This window comes from Uloborus diversus, chromosome 4 (assembly GCF_026930045.1).
Source record: "Uloborus diversus isolate 005 chromosome 4, Udiv.v.3.1, whole genome shotgun sequence".
Classification (NCBI taxonomy): Eukaryota; Metazoa; Arthropoda; class Arachnida; order Araneae; family Uloboridae; genus Uloborus; species Uloborus diversus.
The window spans coordinates 179,096,259-179,120,164 of record NC_072734.1 but is presented as its reverse complement, the minus strand read 5'-3'; the positions used below and the strand labels follow the sequence as shown (position 1 = coordinate 179,120,164).

Genomic DNA, 23,906 nt, shown 5'->3' with positions numbered 1-23,906 from the left:
AGATGTTTGCAATAGTCTGTTTGCCATGCCGTTTTGGCGCTAAATCGAAACTCATCCGCATAAAACAAGATGAAAACGTCACCTTTTAAACCGCTTGTAATCAAATCCGCGTAAAATCAACCCACGCAATGAGGGTCTACTGTATATATCATCCATCTAATATTGAATACTCCAGTTACTTAGCATAATTTTCAAAACCGTATTAAATATATTTTTTCCGAGTTTAAAAGTAAAGTATTGATAGTAACAGTAATATTATACTACAAAACTCTGCAAACCTACATACAAAGCCCCTAAAAGTTTGTTAGTTTACGTAATGCTCAATCAATTTTATCTTTGAAAACTATATATTTCTCGTGTTTTCTGCCATTAAATTCGAAAAGAACTTTGACATTTGCAATAAACGCACAAGCATTCTATCCCGTCTTACTCCGGATTACATAAAATTCAATTCTGAAGGAAAGACCTTTACAGTTCTTGCATTTTCTGTTCTGTATTCTATGCAAAAGAGGCTTACATTGAGAAAATCTCCCTAGTGAGCTGTATCCATCGTGGATGTAGTCTCCATAGAACACTTTTGATTCCCTGAAAAATAACTGTAGGGATCTGCAGATATAAATTTTTCTGGTGTTTCGATCAATTCAAAACTAAAATAAAAGTTCTACTTTATTTTTTCTTTTTCTCTTGAAAATAGCTTTTGTAGCGCTGTTTAATTGCAATTGTCATTATGATGAATTGTGAAATCCTCATTTATATATAACAGCCAGTTCACTGATCGAGTAACGTTCTGACGTTACCAAGAGTGAAACTCGCGCCGTAGCATGATAATTTGATAATATTTTTTGGTAATGTTTGACATGCAATGGAATGCTTTATTTTGAAAAGGCTGAACTGGATCCAGTAACTTAACGGTTTTACTGGCAAGAATCGTTTTAGGAAAATGAGGAAACGAAAACATGGTCAACAATGAACGCTATTTACTGGAGTTTAGGCTTAATCCTCTGCAGTTAGGGTTAAAATTTCAAGTATCAAAACATCATCAAACAGGTAATGCTTCGTTCAAATGTAGAATCAATTTTCTAGTAGAAGCAATTTTCTTGTAGAGGCGACTTTCTAGTTAATAAATATTTATTAAATTTGCTCTGAAAATACTGAATAAAATAAATAATGTTTTTAATATTTTGTCTTAATAAAATTTAGATTACCTTGTTGGAAATAAGTTTTGACACAAGGAGTCTGAGCTGATTGTCTAAAAACCTGCCTAAAACTCTTATATCACCCATTGTCCCCTAATTCTTCCTCCTTATTGCACATATTTGAAAAGAAATAGCAAAACAACAGGAATCATTCTAAACTGTTTATTATTTAGTTTAAAATTGGCTGCAAGTAAGTTAGAATTTTCCTCAGTACCTAATAGTCACCCCCCCCCCGTCGCGTGGTACATTTAACCCAAGTTGAGTCAATATCTTAACTTTAAGAATAAAACTATTGACTGAACTAACTAAATGACTGAATTTCTCCGAAATCGATTTTTTTATCGTATGCATCAAAAGTTCGTATCAGGGCTGCTGAGTTGGAGTCGAAGTCAAAGAGTCGGAGCCGAACTGCTTTTTGGGTAAAAAAAGTCGGAGTTGGAGTCGAAGGTTTAAAGTTCTAAGGATTGGAGTCGGAGTGGATTATTTGTCCTCGAAGTCCGTAAATCTGCCAGTTCTCGTGGAGTTGGACAGATTTTGGAGTAAATAATTAAGAGTCGGAGTCGAAGAATGTAATATTTCCGGAGCCGGAGTCAGAGCCGATCATTCCCCCCCGCCCCCCCCAACAGTGCAGACCTGGTTCACATAGATTCTACTAGTTACTCTTATCAGTTTTTAACTGAATCCCTCTTGCTATGGCAATTTCTTCTGTTACACAATGTGTATTCACTACTATACAAATTCACTTCTATATGTGTTTAGCCTAGTGTTTAAAAAGTGATGAAAACTACTCAAGCTCTGCAAGCAAATACCGACTTTAACAAAGTCTATATAGTATCATAAAGTATGCATTTTATTTTCGCTAAAGGTGGTTCATTGTAATAAAATTCAAAAAATTCTCGAAAGGGAAAAAATATTTTACACGATACAGTGTGACCGTGACGAGTTGGCACCTGTCAATCACGTGTGATATAGGCAGAAACTAGGCCGTTACCTTAAAATCGGTAGATTATGAAGAAATGACGTTTGCCTTATTTTAGAGTTCAGTGGTATTTTGGCGACAGAAATTTATTTTTTCTTAAGGAATAAAATAAATGATTCAGGTATATTCTGAAGGATTTATTTTGTTATGATGTAATTTACTTCAATTAAGATTGCAGTAAGTTTCTTGAGAGGACACACTTAAGTTTTAATTCCGAGTATGTTGATTACAGTTAGTTTAAGTTTATTATCATTGTAAAGAAGTATGTTCGGAATTTTGAGGACTGATAAAATGAGCTGAATATATTGCCTCCTGTTAGTGAACTGTTCAAGTTGCAACAATTAAGGTAACGGAACCAGCAACAGACAAGGGTCCAGGGGTGCAACCATCTAGTGCTATCAGAGTTAATTTCATGAGCCAGTTGGTCTTTACAAGGCAGTACTGGAAGGTTATGAACAGACACCACGAGATCAGTTGGTGTTTCATGTTCATTTCAATTAAGTAAGGCTTTAGATCTAAAAATTTGCAATCTTTTTGCACATTTTAAAGCGAAAAGGGGAATTTTATCCATTACATCCTTTCCTCATCCTGTCTGTCACTGGATATCATCAGACTTTCGGTGTCTTGGGGTCGAACCTTTTTTTTTTTTTTTTTTTTGAGCAATCACGATTGCTTATTGTTCTCACTTGACTATTTTTGACGTTCCTTTGATTTTTCCCACCGCCACCCTCAGCACCATCACCGTCGACGGGCTCCTCACGATGCTGCACTTCTAGCGAAAGCCGTCTCCAGGTTGCATCCATGTCCTGCACACACGCGCATACATACACAACTACACACACACAAATACATACACACACACCTACAGACATACACCTACACATACACACACGCATACATACAGACACCCACACATACACACACACATAACTACCAACACATTCATGCCTGCACACAGACACAAACACATATGCCTACACACACATACACATGCCCCCTCCCGCCCCACAGACACAAACACACATGCCTACACAAACATAACCCATACACACAAACACACACGCCTACACACACACAGTCGTGATTGAGAGAAACATAATTTGAATTCAAGATGTCAAAATTCAAATTATTATTATTATTTTCTTTTTTTTTTTTGAAATTGAGCAAACAAAAATAGAATTGACTCATTCAGAGGATTCAGAAGCAGCCAAGCGTTAGATGAGATGTAGTTGCATGAGAGAAAAATCGTTTTAAAAGTCGAAATGCAATAAAAAGCTCAGAAAAATGAGCTAACCTGAGTGGGATGTCTTAAGCATGTCTGTTACTGTTGCCATTACCCTACTGATTTTCATTGGTGTAAAAGGAAAAATGATTGACTTAGAGTTTTTGAAAGAAACACTATTTTCCGAAATTCGTTATTAATTTTTCCTCTTACGAAGGCAGCTTGATGAAATTGAAATGAATCGTGGTCAACTGTCAACTCTTTTCGTATTAAAAATAGCACTAAAAATCAAATTGCACCTACGTTAATTTTTGAAAGTATTGAAACTCAAAGAGATAATAACTTCCACAATATTTCAAAAAACTCATATTTTTGAAAATAAAGCAGTTTTTATAATCCCATATTTTATGATAATCAATCTTTACTAATCAAAAAGCTGAAAGCCTGTGTCTGAATTTCAGTAGGAGCGCGTAGAGCGTTCGTCCAATTTTCAAGAAATTTGGCACAAAATTAGTTCGTAGCATATGGGTGAGCAACTCGAAGCGATTTTTCGAAAATTCGATTTTGTTGTTTTTATATTCCAATTTAAACCCCATTTTACCGAGCGAATTACCATATCATGGACGAATAAATTACCATAACATGCACAAGCAAATTAACGTAGCATATTAGCGATAAATTCATCACCCATTATTTGCAAATATGCAGGTGAACCAAATGATTTTTTAATTTTCTACTACGGGCAAAGTCGTGCGGGTACCGCTAGTAAATAACAAATTAGAAACTTTCATTTTTGTTCATATTATTTTGTAATCTTTTCAAATCTGTGTGAAGTTATTCATGTTCCCTTCACGTACGAATGAAATTTGAAAGATTTGAATGGACTTCAATATGTTTAAGAAAAGAATTCGCAAATACTTTCTGACGAAATCGAGAAAAAAAAAGTGTTTTTTCAAACGAAAAGATTTAATAACAAGAGCTTTGCATAACGATTATTCATTGCAACTTACCAAAATATTTCGTTTCGTGAATAGGAAATTCTATCGCGAAGGGTTCAGATTCTGTTATATTATCAAAGGAATCCTATATTTGACGTTTCTTAGTGAATTTAATGATATTTGACAGGAAAAGGCTCTTTTTTATGGGAACAATACATTGTGGAATTTGTCTCTGTAAGCATATTGGATTTTATGTTATTTCTAGAAGGGAAAAGTGTTTTTTGCTGATATGACTACAAAATAGTTGCTAACTTTCAAATTCGATTCGATTGAAAGAAATGTAGTAAGTTTCTATTACATTAACGTTCAAAAGTTATTTATGTTTGATAAAATCACTGCTGAATAAACTCGCTACTCTTTTATGCTTGAAATAATTTTCATTTTTCACTTGAAAGTATGTTAAAAATATACAAAAAATCGTAAAAATACTAAAAATATACGAAAGATTGTAAAAAATACTTAAAATATACAAAAGATTGTAAAAAATACTAAAAATATTCGAAAGATTGTAAAAAATACTAAAAATATACGAAAGATTGTAAAAAATACGAAAAATATACAAAAGATCGTAAAATTACTAAAAAATGTACGAAAGATTGTAAAAATACTAAAAATATACAAAAGATTGTAAAATTACTAAAAAATGTACGAAAGATTGTAAAAATACTAAAAATATACAAAAGATTGTAAAATTACTAAGAATGTACGAAAGGTTGTAAAAAAATATTAAAAACATACAAAAGATTGTAAAAGATACTAAAAATGAACAAAAGAGTAAAAAAAATAAAAATATATAAAAAATTGCAAGAAATTACTAAAAATATGCGAAGGATTGTTCAAAAAAATATTAAAAATAAACAAAAGATTGTAAAAAAAATACAAAAAATTTATTTCAGAAATGTAATGTCTCTTATCATCCGATACGTCAAACTACATTAATAATATCTAAATGGAATATATAAGTGGAACGAAACAACAATATAAATTTGCTACGGTGAAAAGAGAAATAAATACCTTTAATGCATTTCTTAGTTTGCTATGATTGGATGTCGGACACATAAGTTTACTAAAAATGGTCGATGGAATTTTTCTCTAATGATTTGACATAGATCTCGACAAGAGCTTTATCAATACAGACAGATTGATACATTATTTGCCATCTCATTTTTGCGGTCAAATATTTTGAGACATCAAGTTTTTTCCTAATGGTCGCAAATGTATGAAGGCATGTTCCTATTATATTGACATTTTACTTTAAATTAGCCGAAAGAGAATTTCTGAGCAATTTTGTCTATGTGAGTTCATCTAGATATAATGTACATGACCCAGCACTTGGAATTAAAAATTATTTGCTATGCAGTTTATAAGTCCCTTTTCCAAAAAAAGGAAGTATTGTATTCGCGAAAAAAAAATTTCACGCAAAAATCGACCTTAATTTCCATTTTACTCACCCCCGAATGAATGTTGAGTTTTTTTTTCAACTTGACCACACGTGGATAAATGCCTAAGAACGCATAGACACGCGAAATATCCATATTGTCGATTCCCGTGTTAATTAAACGAGTTTTCTCGTGACGTCCGTATGTGCGGATGTGCGTATGTATGTCGCATAACGCAGGAACGGTAGGGTCCTAGAAAGTTGAAATTTAGTACGTAAACTCCTAGTGGGGTCTAGTTGTGCACCTCCCCTTTTGATTGCATTCGGATGTTTCTAAAGGGGTCTTTTGCCCCTTTTTAGGGGGAAATCATTGTTAATTTCGATGTAAACTCAAGTGGTGTTATAACTTGGCGGACACTTGGCGATATATCGCCAGTCTTTTGGTCGCCAAGTTTTGTCACCAACTTAGTGATAAATTTGGCGATTTTTTTTTTTTTCCAAATCTGGTTTCAATTTGGCCACTGCTAGTGATATTTAGAGAGTAAACTATTGAATCACATTAAAATTGCCAATAATGGGGAAATGACATTAAATTGAAGTAAAAGGAAGTCATGTGATGCACACATCAACTCGTTCTTATTCATGAGACAAAAGATGCATTGCAAACTTTAAGACTGGTATATAGCAGTAACTGCCTTCAAAAATTGCATTTTGAGTCCAAATATATCAAATAATAGAAAAGCAGATTTTTCTTTTTTTAATTGGTTCCAACTTGTTGCAAGTGGTAGTTACTTCGGCCAAGGAACACAACCTATTGTGTTTAAGATTAACAAATACATTCTTATTATTTTAAGTTCCGAAAGAAAACTCTTTTTCTAAAAAATGAGAAAAAATTGAACACCTCAACGAAACGTTTCCTGCGGGCATTAAAGGAATTTAAATACCACTCATTAATCTGTAATGGATGCTAAAAGCGAGTAAGTTAGTATCTCAGCAGATGTCATTAAACAAATCGCTGTGAACGTATCTCCCCGATTTTTCAAAACGCGGTTTTAGCCTGTTTTCCTGTTAAAAAAAAACTGAATAAAAATACGAAAGGCGGCTTAATGCATCGCAAAAATATCGCTAAGAACAAAAATACGTTTAAAAAGAAGAGAAAATATTTAAATTAACACGAAAAAACAATTAAAAATTTGAAATTAGGGTTTTGAAATGAGGAAAATGTGTGCCTGTCGGTCTTGGTCCCCCCCCCCCTTCTCCCAACAACTTTTGAGGTAATGATCTGATTGAAAAAAGCATTGTTTTTGTACCGAATATCTCCAAGGCAAAAACAACTCATTCTCAGATTTTATTTTTTTATCTGGACAATTTTTCGTTTAATTTTGAAAAATTCAAAAACACTTGACATCATCGCCTACGGAACAATTTAAGGGAAATGCGGATCCCGAAGTTTTGGAGGAATTTGCTTGAAATGAACTTTGTTGGAAAAAACTCTTTACGAAGAACATGCCAAAAAAAAAAACGGACGTTGAAAATGCACAGTATAGAAAGTTTTAACAATAACGCCTAGAGGGAAAATTAAGGCAAGTGTAGAACAGAAACTAAAAAATAGATTTGTTTGCAACGAACTTTGTTGGTAAAAGATCTTGAGAAGGAACATGTTCAAAAACAAATGTTCAAAATGGACTTTTTTCTTTACGTTAACGTCTACGAGAAAATTCATTCATTTCATTTTTTACTATGTACCTGAAAAAAGAGCTGCAGACGATTTTGTCTTTGAACCCTTTTAAGAAAGATTTGCTATGGTTTTACTTTTGATAAAGATGATTTAACTTTAGCATTTTTAACAGTCTTTTGCGTTTCTTCTTTATTTTGCAAACAACTAAATAGTGTTTCACAGACAAGCTAATATATTAGTTGCCTTTGTATTGTTACAGCTGCTTTAGTTGTTCATTTATTAATTATTTACATATTCGAATTTCGAATGATATGTTGAACGAAGTATTTTTCGTTACTCTGTTCTATAATTTGCTTTTTGCAAAATCACACACTTAAATGTTAGACAAAATGGCTTTATTTAACATGTTCCCATTAGAAAAGCATTAATGGTTGAAATTTATTCCCCCCAAACTCTTAGAGAAACTGAATTTGACACGACATATTCTATAAATATTTTCTTTATTTCTTTTTTTCATAAGAGATGCATACTTTGTTATCTGAAATCAGTTATAACTGCTAAAAAGCTATGTTATGCATAACTTGGAACCTCAACGAATTGGGAGAATATTCATATTGAGCAAGAAAATCGAAAATGATACGGAAAGTAGGCTCGTTTAGTTCTGGACAGAAGTTTTTTGTTTAATTTAGTTTGAATGACAAGGGGCATTTAGAAAAGCCCTTTAGTTTTCCTTCTACTGAAACCAATTTTAAAGTACGAAGAAACAAAAAAAAAATTATTGATAGTAATTAAATAAATGTATTTGTCTTTTATCTTTACTAATAATAAAACTGAAAATCTCTCTGTCTGGATCTCTGTCTGTCTGTCAGGATCTCTGTGACGCGCATAGCGCCTAGATCGTTCGGCCGATTTTCATGAAATTTGGCACAGAATTAGTTTGTAGCGTGGGGGTGTGGACCCGGAAGCAATTTTACGAAAATTCGATTTTGTTCTTTTCCTATTCCAATTTTAAAAACATTTTCCCACGCAAAATTATCATAAGATGGACGAGTAAATTAATAAGTTATCATAACGTGGAACCGTAACATGTGCAAGCCAATTGGCGAGAAATTCATCATACATTATTTGTAAATATACAGGCGAACCAAAAGACCTTTTAATTTTCTACTACGGGCAAAGCCGTGCGGGTGCCACTAGTTTGAAAATAAAGTAGCGATGCATCTTCAGTTTGGCCATTTTGGAAATGTAATTGTGTTTGGTAAGTATACGCTACATCAGAAATTAATTGGTGGAAACAATAATAATTTTTCATAATTATTGAAGTCGACAAATTTTTAAAATATATTTGCATGTATAAATAAAAATTATTGTTTAACTATACCTTGTCTTTTTTATTTCTTCATTACAGGTTGAACGTGCTGCTTAGAAGAAAACAAGTGAATGAAAGAGTTTATTTTAATTTGGGAATGTTAGCTATGGATGAAAAGAATTTCACTTTAGCTGAAAAGTGGTTTCAAAAAGCAGTACAGGTACGTAGAACAGCGAATAGTAAGAAAGAAATGAATGAACAATGCCTTCTACCTAATTTGAAAGTAAATGTTAAGAAGTTCTAAACTGCAATCTGAAGTTAGTCATTTTATTTGTGAGTTTTAACTATTTGATGCTTTTTTTTAGTTCGATCTTGATTACTTGATATGGAATGTTATTAATATCATTAAATAATATTATAGTGAGGTTCATGTTGCTTGAAAATTTTCAACATTAACCCTTTCAGTCGGAATTATGAAATATTTGACCAAAAATGTTGATATTTGGTACACAGTGCGCTATGGTAAAGGGTATCTTATAGACAAAATTTTGTGTTTGCAGGAGAAAAATCAAAAGAATTATGGCACGTCCAATATTCCGGACTTATATTTTTGAAATCAATATTTCATGTACAAAAACAATAAAATACCAAACAAACTTCATTATAAAATAATCTACAAACAATTATAAAGCATAATTTAAGCGTTTGAAATGATTAATTAAAGATTATATATTTTTAAAAAAATCAGGAAAAAAACCTCGTTTTTCAGATGAAAATCCATGGTTGGAAAAAGGAGCCACTCTCTACCTCTCAATCCTTACATGTCAATGTTGTCAATCCCAAAACGAAAAATTATTTCACAGATTATAATAAGTAGAATGTAAAGAGTCAACTTCAAAAAAAAATCAACTAATTAAATCAATTATTAAATGATTAGCAACTGTTTGAAGTGTATGTCCGGTATACCAGGATCCGGTATACCAGGTCTGAAGGGGTTAAAAAAAATCTTCACACCTATTTGTTTAGTTACATATTTTCAGTTTAAAAATAAACTGATAGTGGATCCATCGGCAATGCTTTGTCGAATTCCCCGCTAAAAAACACACAAAATTATTTTTTTTTTTTTTTTATCGTCCAGCAATTTTGTTTTGCCATTCTAATGAGTATAAAATATGATGAAAATGAAAAAGAATTTATCCAAAGTATCTTAATACCGAAAATTCAGTTTACTCTAAGAATATAGTTTAAATAAAAATAGATATCTATTGGCTTAAAACAGTTCGGGATCATCGGAGTGCATAAACATGCTAGTTTAAATACATAAAGATAAAAAAGAATTTAAATTTCGAAATTGGTGCTTTTGTCTTCCACTTATCAACTCATTATAGCAGCGGTTTTTATTGACTAGAAATTTAAGTTGGAGCCACCTACTCGTGAATCAAGCGTAAACAACAAACATTTTACAATCGAAACATTTTTTCTTGATGACGACACTGACGCAAAACTTTTAATAACGTATGTGCGCATAAAACAAAAATGGCGAGCAAAACTTTAAGAATAAATAAGAAAAAACTTACAACAAATTAAATTCAGTAAAATCTTGCTTGATTACAAAGTAAAAGTAAAGGCTAAACACTTTTAAGTTTTAACGAATTAAAAAATGTACTTGTTTCAAAAAGAAATAGGAACTTTGGTATTAAAAAAGCTAATTGATTTTTTTATCCTCAAAATAGTTAGAATTTAAATTTTAGTTTTAATGTTTTATACTTAAGGCAGATTTTATTACTTTCTCAAAAGAATTTACATCGCTATTTACTTACAGTACTTTTAAAATGAAATGGCACTGATTTTTTTATATTAAACCAAAATTTTTTTTTTTTTTTTTTTTTTTTTTGTCTGAACTCCGAAAATGCTCACCTTTTGAATGATTTTGACACCTAAAAGCGTTGCCCACGTCTGGTGTAAATTATGGACAAACTATAGTTTATAATCATTAAAAAAAAAACTTTTGGTAGTTTCTTTTTATATATAATGCTACATGATCTTGTCTTTTTAATTGTTTAAACGAACGTTGTTTGTAAATGAAATTTTTCGCTTAAGAAGTCACGCATACGTTTGTGACATCTTAAGCAACAAAATTTTGTTCATTACGCTTTAAACTTATTATTTTTATTGAAATGTAAGAAGCGTCACGTGCGGGACAAAATAACCATTTTCCGTGAAATGGCCCTTTTACTGAAATTCACTAATACAATTCAAGGTTTTGAACTTTATTGTCCGTTTTCCACGAGAAGTCACTTGACTCCTCCCTCGTCACGTGGTATCCGATGATTCTATTTCGCCCTTTTCGGCAGAAGGTATATTCGGATCGTAGCATTTTGTTGTAAAAGCAGCCGTTTTTAAAATGTAAAAATAACTAAAATGACAACAGACAAGTAATGTAATGAACACTAAGACTTTTTTGCACATTAAAATAGACGCCCAAGTTATAGTCCATTAGCGAGAGCTGATAGTGGACGTAAACAAAGCAACGTGACAATTTGCGTTACCGCTGTCTGCTTGGCGCTGGGATGATTGAAAACAGCGCCAATCAGATAAGCGAAATGTCCGCGCTTTCAATGCGAACAGCATTGCCAATCGGGCGAGTAAGTCCTGAAAGTAGTAACCCTCTTTTCTTACTTTCTCTATCAGCTCTCGCTGAACTGAGTATAGATCTGTCTGGTTGCCTCCTTTAGAAGCGCATAGTTTGCTTACTGAACACCCCCGCGTGAAATGGAACTCTTCGTTCGAGGAGGCGTAGCGAAGTGCCTTCTCGTGAAAAACGGACAATGCCTCAATTGTAATAACTGATTTATATTTCTTTACCTTAGATTCGTGAAGATTTCCGAAGTGCTCTCTTCAATCTGGCGTTACTGCTGTCGGAAGCAGGAAGGCCAATGGAAGCGGTTCCTTTCCTACACCGCCTTTTGCGAGTAAGAAAATTAATTTTTTTCGCATTTTCTCGCGATTTGACAGTTGATATGATTTACGTACCTTTTAGTAGACACAAGGCTAAATGCTTCTGCCCATTGCGAAAATTCTCCTCATAGATCGCAAGCAAAATCAAGTGATGTAGACTTTGGCTTTCAAAATATGTTTACGTTATAAGCTGAGGCTAAAGCCTCAGTAAGTTAAAGAGTGCGGAAAAATTAATTTAAAAAGTTAAATTTCCAAAACATACAATTTATAATTGATTTAAACAGTTGAATTTCCAGATTATGTAATTTATAATTGTTTTTAAAAGTTAAATTTCCAGATTATGTAATTTATAATTGATTAAAAAAGTTAAATTTCCAAAATATGTAATTTATAATTGATTTTAAAAGTTAAATTACCAAAATATTTAATTTACAATTGATTAAAACAGTTAAACTTTCTTAAATCAGTTATAATTTATAGATTTTGAAAGTTAAAACTTCCAAAATTTGTAATTATAATTGATTAAGAAAGTTAAATACCAAAAATATATAACTTGTCATTAAATTTAGATAATTTTAATTTCTAAAATTGAATGTAAGTGGGCGGATGTGTACAGGCTCACCAAGCGAAAAAGAAAAAAGTACTTTTTTTTAATCAGTAGTAAAGATTTCTTGTATAGGTCACCTTTATTAAGGGGTCTAAGGACCTTTAACCTTCAAAAGTTTCGACTTTCTGGAAAAAATATATGTCATGCATAATTTCATTCTGAACAATTTGATACCTTATTTATTACCATACGCCAAAAACTTTTCAAGTTATCGTAAAAATGCGTAAATTTTCCCCATAGAGATTTATATTAACAGCAGCTGTTTAATCCTCTTTTTCTCAGGTGCGGGTTTCTTGTTTTGCGTGCGTGATATCTCAGAAAGTTTCTTATATATTTCCGTATAACTTTTCATGCATGTTTTTCGGGATTATTTTTATGATCTGAACCTAAATCTCAACAAAAAAATGAAAGACATTATTTTTTGAAAAAACATTTTCGTCCAATAGTTTGTGTATTAAATTATAATATTTAAAAAATAAATAAATAAATTTAAAACAATAAATAAATTTAGGTTCATATCATAAAAATAAACCAGGCAAAGATGAATTAAAAGTTTTATGAAAATATATAAAAAATCTTTCTGAGATATATCACGCAGAACGTGAAACTAGCGAAACTGGCACCTGAGAAAAAGAGACTTAAACAGCTGATGTTAACATAAATCTCTATGGAGAAAGGTTACGCATTTGAACGATAACTTGAAAAGTTTTTTGCGTATGGTGATAAATAAGGTATCAAATTGTTCAGAATAAAATTATGCATAACATATATTTTGTTCAGAAATGTGAAAATTTTGAAGATTGAAGGTCCTTAGACCCTTTAAGCTAAATCAAAAAATTATGAAATAAATTTATATTTGCAGCACTCTTATTTTTTTAAATTCAAGCTTACTTTTTAATTATGTTTTTAAAGGTTTCAGCCCAAGAAGTATATTTTTTTTTAATGCAGTTTGTGTCTATGACATAAAAACTAAACGATGTTTCCTTTGAAATTCGTTTTTTCTTTCGATTACTCAGAAAAACTGAAAAAATCACGTAGCATGTTTGAATGAGCAAAATCAACTGTTAGTTTGCTGGTTTTTTAAAAGAGTATCACAAAGTAAAAAATTATTTTCTCAGACAAATATCAGCTAAATTTCAAAAACCTTCTTTTACAGTATCATCCAGATCATGTAAAAGGCTTAATACTTCTCGGAGACATATACATAAACAGTATAAGGGATTTAGATGCAGCTCAAAAAGTAAGTATTATTTTATGCACAAAAAATATTGTTTTAACTGATATAATGCTTTTCTTAAGAGAAAAAATGCATGCTTTCGAATCTTGATTTATATTTACCTCAAGAATGTTTTGGTCTGAAAAATAAAGACTAAAACCAAAGTTCAACTCCTCTTTCTATTCTACAATTCAATTCAGTTAACAATAAAATTATTCATATATTTATTTCCTTTTTTGGAAAAGCTGTTAGGGATGTTACAAAGATTTTTTCTACATGTAGCCTTAATTATACACATCAGCTACAATTTCACACTGCTCGGGTAGACCGGATTTTAAAAGAGAAAAAGCTACATTTACAGCTTTTGAAACTGTTTAAGAAATTAAGAAGGTTCGTGCAGGCACCTTATAAAGGGTGTTTTTGTTTAGAGGTATAGAACTTTAAGTTGGCAACACTGATATGTGTGCCATTTTGATAGCTGTCACTTGTTTTGTGTTTAGTTTGGTTTGCCAGTTCATCATGAATAGACAACAAGACGGTGCAACATGCCACACAGCGCGTGGCAAATTTATTTATTGAAAGAAACGTTCGGTAAATGTATATTTTCGCGCAATGGACCCGTGAATTCACCTGCAAGATCATGCAATTTAACACCGCTGGATTATTTTTTGTGGGGCTATGTGAAATCTTTCGTCTACACCGATAAGCTACAGAGGATTGACGCCTTGGAAGGGAACATTCGCAACGTTATCGCTGAGATACTGCCTCCATTTCTGCAAAAAGTAATAGAAAATTGAACTTTCCGATTGGACTTTCTCCGACCCAGCCGAGATGGCCATATGCCGGAAAGCATATTTAAATAAAAATGGCAAAAAATAATCTTTCGAATAAAGCCAAATTCGGTGCAATTAAAACCATTTAACTGTGTTTTATTTGAACCTAAAGTTCTATACCTCCAAAAAAAAAAAAAAAACACCCTTTACTTTCTTGATTGTGAACTTGACCTTTCTCTTTTTCTTTCCAGTGTTATGAAAACATCCTGAGCCAAGAGCCCGAAAACGTGCAAGCGCTTCATAACCTTTGTGTTGTGTACGTTGAACGTGGACATCTACAGGAAGCAGAAACGTGCCTAGAGAGAGCCTCAGCTTTGGCACCGCACGAACGCTACGTCAATGACCATTTAGAAATAGTCCGAGCCAGAAGGAAACTTATATCGCCAACTTTCACGGACAGTAGAAACAATTCACCTCATCAGATGAGGTAGCCATTGTACAGAGATCATGAGCGCTTGCGATAAAATACAAGGTCTGTTGGAGTCAAGGACGGATCCAGTTTCTGGTTTTGCAGAGATTCATTTCCAGATGGAGATCCTAAGTGTCTTTTTTGACCATTAAATGAGATCTGGGTTTTTTTTTTTTTTTTGTAATATAAGACCCCAAAACGCAGATTAAGGCTATCTTTGGTCACTTAAAAAAGTTTCAGTCTTGCAGTCAAAAGCGGATCCAACTTCTGATCTTGGAGAGGGTCATTTTCATAAGTGTCCATTTCGAGCATAAATAGAGAATTTGGGGCGAAGTTTTTCAAAATTTAAGCCTCCAAAACGTAGATTTAGGTTATCTGTGGTCACTTTAAAGAGTGCCATGACCCCAATGCATTCTTTTAAGACACTCATGATGACGCTCATTGCTCTCTGATGGAGTCAAGATCAAGTCCAGCTTCTGGTTTTGGAGAGGGCTGTATCTTGAAGTGTCCTTTTTGAACATAAACAGGGAATCTGGGACGAATTTTTTCGAACTATAAGACACCAAAACGCAGATTTTGGCCATCTTTAGTCACTTAAAAGAATGTCATAACCCCAATGACATTCTTGAAAGATACTCCTGATGACGCTCATTGCTATCTGTTGAAGTTAAGGATGAATCCTGCTTCTGGTTTTGGAGAGGGCCATTTCCGGAAGGGGGTCTTGAGTATGCTTTATGGGCTTAAACAGTCTGAGGCAATTTTTTTCCAAATATAAGTCTCCAAAACGCAGGTTTAGGATATCTTTGGGCACTTAAAAGAGTGTCACGACCCCCATGACCCTTCTGAATCTGTGCCTGTTTGAAGTACTGGACTTTTCAGTCTGTACTTCCCCATTGGTCGGCAAGGAGCACAAAACAGCAAAGTCTTTCTTGCGACGACGCCAGTCGTTGATAAAAATAAGACCATGAAACATAAAATAAAAAGTAACAACAACAAAAAGCACAAATTGCAGATTAACACAGATACGTCTTTCGGCGTTACAAGGAACACATTTCTCAATGCAAAAGAAATGAGCTTATGGATGAAAAGACATGTTCCTCGTGGTTTTTAACGTTGGTTTTGAACAATAGTATTCGACTCTTCCAGATTGCAATTTTTGCCGTTCTTAGCGATCCATTTTGACTACAGCGACTCTAACTGAAAAGTGCTGAACCGAATTTACTGAGAAAGCCATTTTTCAACTTTACAAAGCTTTTTTTTACATCCTTCAAATGTGAACTATAATAAATGATGATAGCAATATTTAGACGCTAGAGAAAAAACGACCTTGAAGTAAACGCTAATTTTCTCTGATTCTTTGCTAAAGGCTTTTAAGTATTTGATGAGCGAAATCTAGTTAGATTGCAATTAATGTCAATAAGGGATATTATCTTATTGATCTGACATAAATTAATATCAATTTTAATGTAATCGGTTGCATGACTCTCGGCTGTTGAATATTAATTTCTGCACAATGCATCAATAACTTTGTCAAATCTTTACGTCAACAGTCCATTTAATTAAGGGTTTTTCTAAAGATGCGCCGTCTTCTGACATGCCTTGTATTTTATCTACGTATTGTTTGGTCGGTGATTGGTGTTATTTGAAGGCAGCAATATGAACCGTATAAGTTTTGTATTAAAAGCTTTTATCATTTCGCTAAATTTCAAAGTAAACGAATGATCATTTTAACCACTGGAATAATTTATTTAACATTGTGCTGACATTAAACAATGAGATAAAATAATGCAGTATCCACATCCATTTATTTAAATCTTAATGGGTTGTTGTATTTTCCAACAATAAGTGTTTATTTTCAAAAAAAAAGTAAGCATTTTTAAAAATGTTCATCGAGTTTTTCAACTCGGTGTTTCCTTACGTAAATAGCGAACAAAAAGCAAAACCGATTGTAAAAACTGCTCAAAAATTTCGATTTATTAATCAATTCAGCCAAATGAAGAAACATGTAGTATTTTTAATGTTTTAACACTTTCAAGCAAAATATCATATTTATTTTTATTTTCTGAAAAGCTTTCAAAATATCCGAATAAAGTACTGAAAAAAAAATCATTTTTCAAGAAATATATTTAAACTAATATATTTATGTTGGTTACATAAAAATTAGTTACACATTTGTTCGCACTGTTAGGATGATTTATCGAGAGAGGTTGATATAACGGACAAGTTCTTTTGAATTTTCTTTTTTAATACACAAAAAAAAAAAAAAAAAAAAAAACTTAAGAACCATTTGCTCTAAGCAATTTAAGTTTTTTGAAAATTACGAGCTATATCATTTTTTGCATTAATGGGTCATTCTCAGAAAAATTAGGAATTTATGTTTCTAGTTTTTACTATAAAGTATAAAAATGTGGAAAATAATTTAAGTGAATAAAACACTTTAATACAACTAATGGAATATATTAAAGTTGCTAATTGAGAAAAAAAAGTTTATTTTTTGTTTAAATTTTGGCCACAGAATGTGATTTATCACATCCGTGAACTGTAATCATTCATCTTCTTTTTTTGTTTCATGCACCAAACAAGAAATTAGCTATTTACGCTATATTTTCGATCAAGTACACATTTAGTACACTCTTCTCAAAAATTTACAGTTAGTTATAAACTTAATTTTCATATTTATTTAATTGCAAGTTTAATGCTTGTAACCAGAGAAATAGTCACATCTGTGGACAGAAAAGAAAGTGCTAATAAACTCTTCCAGGTTGCAACACCAAACTGTATTGGGTGAAGGGTCTACTCTCTAGAAGCTATTTTGTTTAGTGGGACAAAAACAGAAACTTGCTTCGAGATTTCTGTGACTTAATTTAAAGTTTTTTTTTTCATTGATTTATAAAAAGTAAAGATCAACTCATCACATCTGTGGCTCATACATATTTAAAATAACTAGGTAAGATAATACAATAATTCAATGAATTGATAATATTACAGTGTTGGTAAAAAAAAAATTGCATCACCCCCGCATTTTCACAACAATGGGATAATGTGAGAAGTTTTGGTTGACCGATTATCGATGAATGTATGTGAAATTCTGCAAAACTTATGAAATAAACACTTAACAGCAGGAATCCGATAATTGTTTACATAGATCGGGGCTGTTTCCGGGCCAAAGCAAACTGCTGACACCGTGCTCATTTTTCCATTTCTGAACCTGCGTGTGAATTTAGAGGAAAAAAAAAAAAAAAAAACTTAACCACATTGAGAAGGAATACTAATGGAGGGAGCCATAGCAAATGTCTCAGTGAAATAAACTTGGGAACCAATGTTTCCCAGGTCAGGTGACTTGTTTGGCTGGGAAGTTGTCGCGTTTCGGCACGCAATCGCTCTTTTGGCATTAAATATTTTTCGGACGACGCGATAGAGCTTATTATGAAGTCGGGGCTACAAATCAGAGCAACTCTGGCTCCAACTCCTTTACCGCATAATAATAAATAAATAAATAAATAAATAACGGATACAAATACAGGCCTATCATTCAAACTCCCTCTCCCTACTTCTTTCCGGATTTTAAAATATAATGTAATTGCATTTTTCATGTATTTTGATGTTAATTCCCTGAAATGATGGCATGTCCAAATAGTTTAAAGTGTTCTGTTATTGACTGAAAATTTATAGATTCATATGTATTGTAATCAATGTTTTGAAATTATTTTAGACGCAGGCATACTAGTATTTAAATTGAAGCATAAAAATAGCAAATCTTTATTCTTGCGCATCTGCTGTTCACATGAGCTTGGTGAGAAGATACTAGCCAACAAAGCAAATGTACACATAATGCTTAAGAGCCGTTAAAATAATTACTAGTTTAGTAAAAAGTGTTTTTATGAAACTAAAATGTTATTTGCACTCAAGATATACAATGTTTTAAAACTTTTATAGATAAAATAAGTACAAAAATTTAAAAATTATAGGCAATTGTGGAATATGTACTCGTTGAATGCAAATAAATGTTATTTTTTCTTTATTTAGAAGTAAAAAACATTCCTACATGCTAGGGAAAAGTTATTGGACCTCCTGGTGTGGCTTTTTCCTCACAGTTTACAATGCTAAAATACTGCACTATTACTATAAATCTAAGTTTTCCCTTCTACAGTTAAAGGTTGTTATCATGCATGGCTTCAGCTAATGAAAACTTCTTCAACGGTTACGGTCAACTCGAAATTGCTCCCCAAGTCACATGGTACTGTTGCCGTATCGGGATAGTAGGGTTGCACTCTCTCCATCTATTCCTTCTCAATGCTTAACCCCATGTCAATTTAAGTATAATGGCAGGATAAAAGTTTCTAAATTGTTACTTACCAGTTTTGCCCTATGGCACAGAGCAGAATCATCCCGTAAAATGACGTTTGGAACTGAAGTAAAGTGATCCCGGATAGTAGGAAGCAATTTCTCCTCCAAAATGCCAATATACACCTGAGCGTTTACTCTTCCTTGTACCAAGTGAAGCCCACCAACTCCTTGATCAGAAATACATCCCCAAATCATCTGGGATACGGGATGCTTGACTGTGTGTTGAATGCAGTCGGGATGATATTCCTCTCCTTTGCGGCGCGGGTGATACATTTTTTTTTACCGCCACTGTAAATATAAAATATTTGTTTTTCATTTTTCAAGTCAAAACTTCAAAAGCACATGTTCTTAAATGCAGGTTTTTATAACATCCGTGGACATCACATGTGTGGACACAGTTTGTCCATGGATGTGTCACTAACAAAGTAATTTAAAAAACTTAAAATATTTGCTCGCTTAATCTGAACCACTATAACAGTATTATTACTTCAGAACAGATCTAACTTCAAGTATTTAACATATTAGGAGATTTTTTTTTTTATCAGCAGCAAAAATCCTGATTTTCCTGAGAATGACTCTAATGAAGTTTGATTATATTAGTTTTCGATGCATATTAATAACCATAGTAGTTTTAACTTATCATTCTAATCGTTTCAAAGAAGCAGACTAATTAACTCATACTTAAAATAAACATTGTTCAACATAACAAAGCTGTTTAAAAGTTTTCTTTTTCCTAAACGATATTCGAGCAAATTTTCTTTTTCTATGTATTCAATTGAAGTCAATAACTAATGAAAATTTTCTTTGAACATAAATGAGAATTAATATTTAAGTTAAACTTAAATTCTCAATGGCTATAAGCAAGAAAATTTGAAACTTTTATAATTCTATTTGATATGTTCACTAAATGGAATTGAGCTGGATGAAACCATATCAACTAAAATGATGATATTCTGAGTTTCGCTTTTAGTACCCTCACAAAACGACGTAAGTGTTGTTGAAATTTCTTCTTGTTCAGTTTCCAATTTTTACTCATTTTCATACACTCCCTATTTAATACTTATCTTTTGTTTTAATTGCTAGCTTGTATACTTTTCAAAATTGTTTTGTTTTATGGTTTTTAGATTTGTATAGATGAAAATTGCAAATTTATTTTGCTCTCATCTTTTATTTTATACTTTCTACTTAATATTGTTACCTTTTTTATTTTTTCAAAATTGTTTTGTTTTATGGTTTTTAGATTTGTATAGATAAAAACTGCAAATTTATTTTGCTCTCATCTTTTATTTTATACTTTCTACTTAATATTGTTACCTTTTTTACTTTTTAAAAACTTTTTCCTTTGATGGAGATTCTATTTCTTTCAATTTTGCTTTTCCTTTTGGATTTGTATGTAAGAATATTGCACTTATTTTATACTTTACACTTAGTACTCCTCCTTTTTCAGCCTACTTTCCCAGTAAAAGTCAGAGAAAGAAGAAAAAAGCATGGAAGAAGGATTAATGAATCTTGAAAATATCGCGAAAAACAAAAAAGTCAAAAATGAAAAAAATAATTAAATAAATATCGAAAAATTAAAAATTGGAAAGTAGGGTATTGAGACGGAAAAAATATCTGTCGGTCTGTCTGTCTGTCCCTCCTCCCCCCAATAGCTTTTGAGTGAATAGTGCGTGTCAAACAAATTTTATTTTTATTCAGTAAATTACCGCCCATTAGCCAGGGCTAAAGCAGAAATACGTGAAATACACCGCCAGCTCAGTCATTTCCAGCCGAGGACTGCAGTTTCGTGCTTATTAGCACTCATCAGCCCGGCATAGGAAAATGACTGAGCTGGAGATGGAAAACCACTTAAGGAAGCCAAGAGTGCGAAACAAACTGGTAGCTAATATAGAATTAGCAGACCAAACGAGTGACCGAAGCAATGGTTCGGTTCAACTCATATTCGGTTCAACTCATTTCGGTTCAACTAAATATACCATGCCTCGCGTTCAATCTATGAGTTGAACCGAACCATTGCTTCGGTCACTCGTTCGGTCTGCTAATTCTATATTAGCTACCAGTTTGTTTCGCACTCTTGGCTTCCTTAAGAGGTTTTCCATCTCCAGCTCAGTCATTTTCCTATGCCGGACTGATGAGTGCTAATAAGCACGAAACTGCAGTCCTCGGGTGGAAATGACTGAGCTGGCGGTGTATTTCACGTAAATTTTATTTTGTTCGAAAGATTTCGGAGAGGATACCTCATCCCTATATTTCACTTTTTGATTTGAACTAATTTTCGTTCAATTTTCAACAGTTCGAAAAAACTTAACATTAGCGCCTACGGGGAAATTCAAGGCAATTCCGAAACTAGAGGCGAATTGGCTTCAAATAAACTTGTGTTAAAAAGCTTTTGATGAAAACCATGCATATGAAATATCTTTTTGATTTGAACAATTTTCCGTTCCATTTTGAACAGTTCAAATCCCTTAACATTAGCTCCTGCGGGGAAACTGAAAGTCAATGCAGATTCCGCATTTGAAGACGGATTTACTTCAAACAAATTTTGTTGGAAATAGCTCTTAACGACAAACTTCCGACTCCGAGAATTTTGAGGCACATAACCCCGACTCCTTTGCCCGACAATTTGTCGGACTCCGACTCCCCGACTTCGACTCTGACTTCGTTGTTTTGGTAAAAATTTATACACGGAGGAAAAATGGCTGACTCCGATTCTTGGACATTCAACTCCGACTCCTTTATCTTAAAATAAGTCCGACTCCACAAACATAGGCAGAGTTGCGTACTCTAAAAGAAAATGACCGATTCCAACTCCGAGTCTTTGAATTAAATACTTTCGGCTCGAGAATCTGACTCTTTTATCCCAAAATGAGATTGACTCCGACTCCGACGGCATGGTTTTAACTGTGAAATAATTATTGTCAATATGACTTGCTTTTATTTTCATTCTGAAGTTTTAATTTACGTATTCAGTTTTCGGCAGAAAAACTCGAAATCCTTTATGTTTCTGCATTAAGATATGCGGAAACTTTTTTTTTTTTTTTTTTGACATTGAAAAATATTTTTTAAAGTTGACACTTTATTGTTTTTATTTGTTTTGAAAAGTACATTAATTCATTAAAAAAAACATTTTTTTGGCAACAGGGGAAAAATTGTATGTGTTTTTTTTTTATCTGATGTAGTTATAGGCCAGTGCCAATAGCTTTGAAAATGGTAAAAAGTTGAAAAAATTTAGAACAAGATAAAACCAGTTCGAAAGGTAAGAAAATCTAATAAGATTAATAGGAAAAATAAATTACGGGCGAGCTGAGTTCGGGAAGGGGGGTTTAAGGGGGAGAAACTGTTTATCACGATTTCCGGAAAAACTAACAGCACTATCGAAAAAAAAAATTACAAAGTTGTTGGTAATAAATAGATCTACAAATTTTGTGTTTTCACTTTTTTTACATAACCTCAAAATTTATGCGAAAAATTCAAAAAAACAACTTTTGGTTTTTTATTTTTATCTCCTACAAAAAAAAAAAATTTTTTTTTCACTAAATTTGATGAAAAGTTACCTTATTATGTCCCAAATACACTGTAATTTTTTGGATTTAAAATATTAATTTTTTCTTCTTATTTTGATTCAGTAGTAAAAAAGCATTATAATTTTCAATCAAAATATCTCACGACAAAATATCTGATTTTTTTTTAAAAATCGGAGCAAGTTTTTTTTTTTTTTTGTTGGAATCTACTTTTTAATGGTATAAAAAACAATGTACAATACTATGGAAACTTTTCGCAAAAAAATGAAGAAAATTAAAAAAACTCGAATTTAAAAAAAAAAAATCATCACTATGTAAAATTTTAAGCTATTTATTAAAATTTGCACTTAAATTACACAAAAAAATGAAATTTTCCATGTTACATTGACACAAACTGAAAATAAAAATATACTACAATAATTAAAAATCAAGCTACAGCATGCGTTTGTTTCACCCTTCTCATCCACCATTAGACGGTAACTGCAGTCTATGTTCAAATTGCCAAAGTTCTGAAAAATGCGTCAATGTGGAAGTAAAAACCTACGAGAAAGTTAATGATTTAGATGAAACTGAGGATGAAGAACTTATGCAGACTGGACAAAATATTAGAGACGAAGATGATGATGGTATAGAAAATTTCGAAGATCTACTGGAATCAAGAACAATAGTTGAGCATAATGATGAAGAACAGCCATCAAAGAAGCGAAAACTAATGGATAAGTAAAGGATGTGATTATAGTTAATGATTAAATATTGATAAATAACAAGAAAATGAAGCGTTTTGTTAAAATGAATGAAGTATTTATTAAACGAAATTAATGTTCTATACCTTTTTTTGTGTAATTAAAGTGCAAATTTTAATAAATAGCTTAAAATTTTACATGGTGATGATTTTTTTTTTTCAAATTCGAGTTTTTTTTTATTTTCTTCATTTTTTGCGAAAAGTTTCCATGGTATTGTATATTGTTTTTTTTATACCATTAAAAAAGTAGAGATTCCAACAAAAAAAACTTGCTCCGATTTTTAAAAGAAATCAGATATTTTGATGTGAGATTTTTTGATTGAAAATTCTGATGTTTTTTTTTACTACTGAATCAAAATAAGGAGAAAAAATAAATATTTTAAATCCAAAAAATTACAGTATATTTGGAACATAATAAGGTAACTTTTCATTAAATTTAGTAAAAAAAAAATTTTTTTGTAGGAGATAAAAATAAAAAACCAAAAAGTCGGTTTTTTGAATTTTTCGCATAAA

The 23,906-nt window shown here is 32.1% G+C and overlaps 1 protein-coding gene across 1 annotated transcript in view; it reads left to right on the top strand.

The window, feature by feature from the left end:
• Positions 1-23,375, top strand: part of LOC129221021 (protein O-mannosyl-transferase Tmtc3-like) — a 117,987-nt gene extending 94,612 nt beyond the window's left edge. Inside the window, exons 19-23 of the mRNA XM_054855457.1 lie at positions 8,860-8,980; positions 11,631-11,732; positions 13,482-13,565; positions 14,566-14,801; positions 23,159-23,375. Coding sequence (XP_054711432.1) covers positions 8,860-8,980; positions 11,631-11,732; positions 13,482-13,565; positions 14,566-14,801; positions 23,159-23,375 — 760 coding nt within the window. The remainder of the gene's footprint in view (positions 1-8,859; positions 8,981-11,630; positions 11,733-13,481; positions 13,566-14,565; positions 14,802-23,158) is intronic.
• Positions 23,376-23,906: the final 531 nt, after the last annotated feature.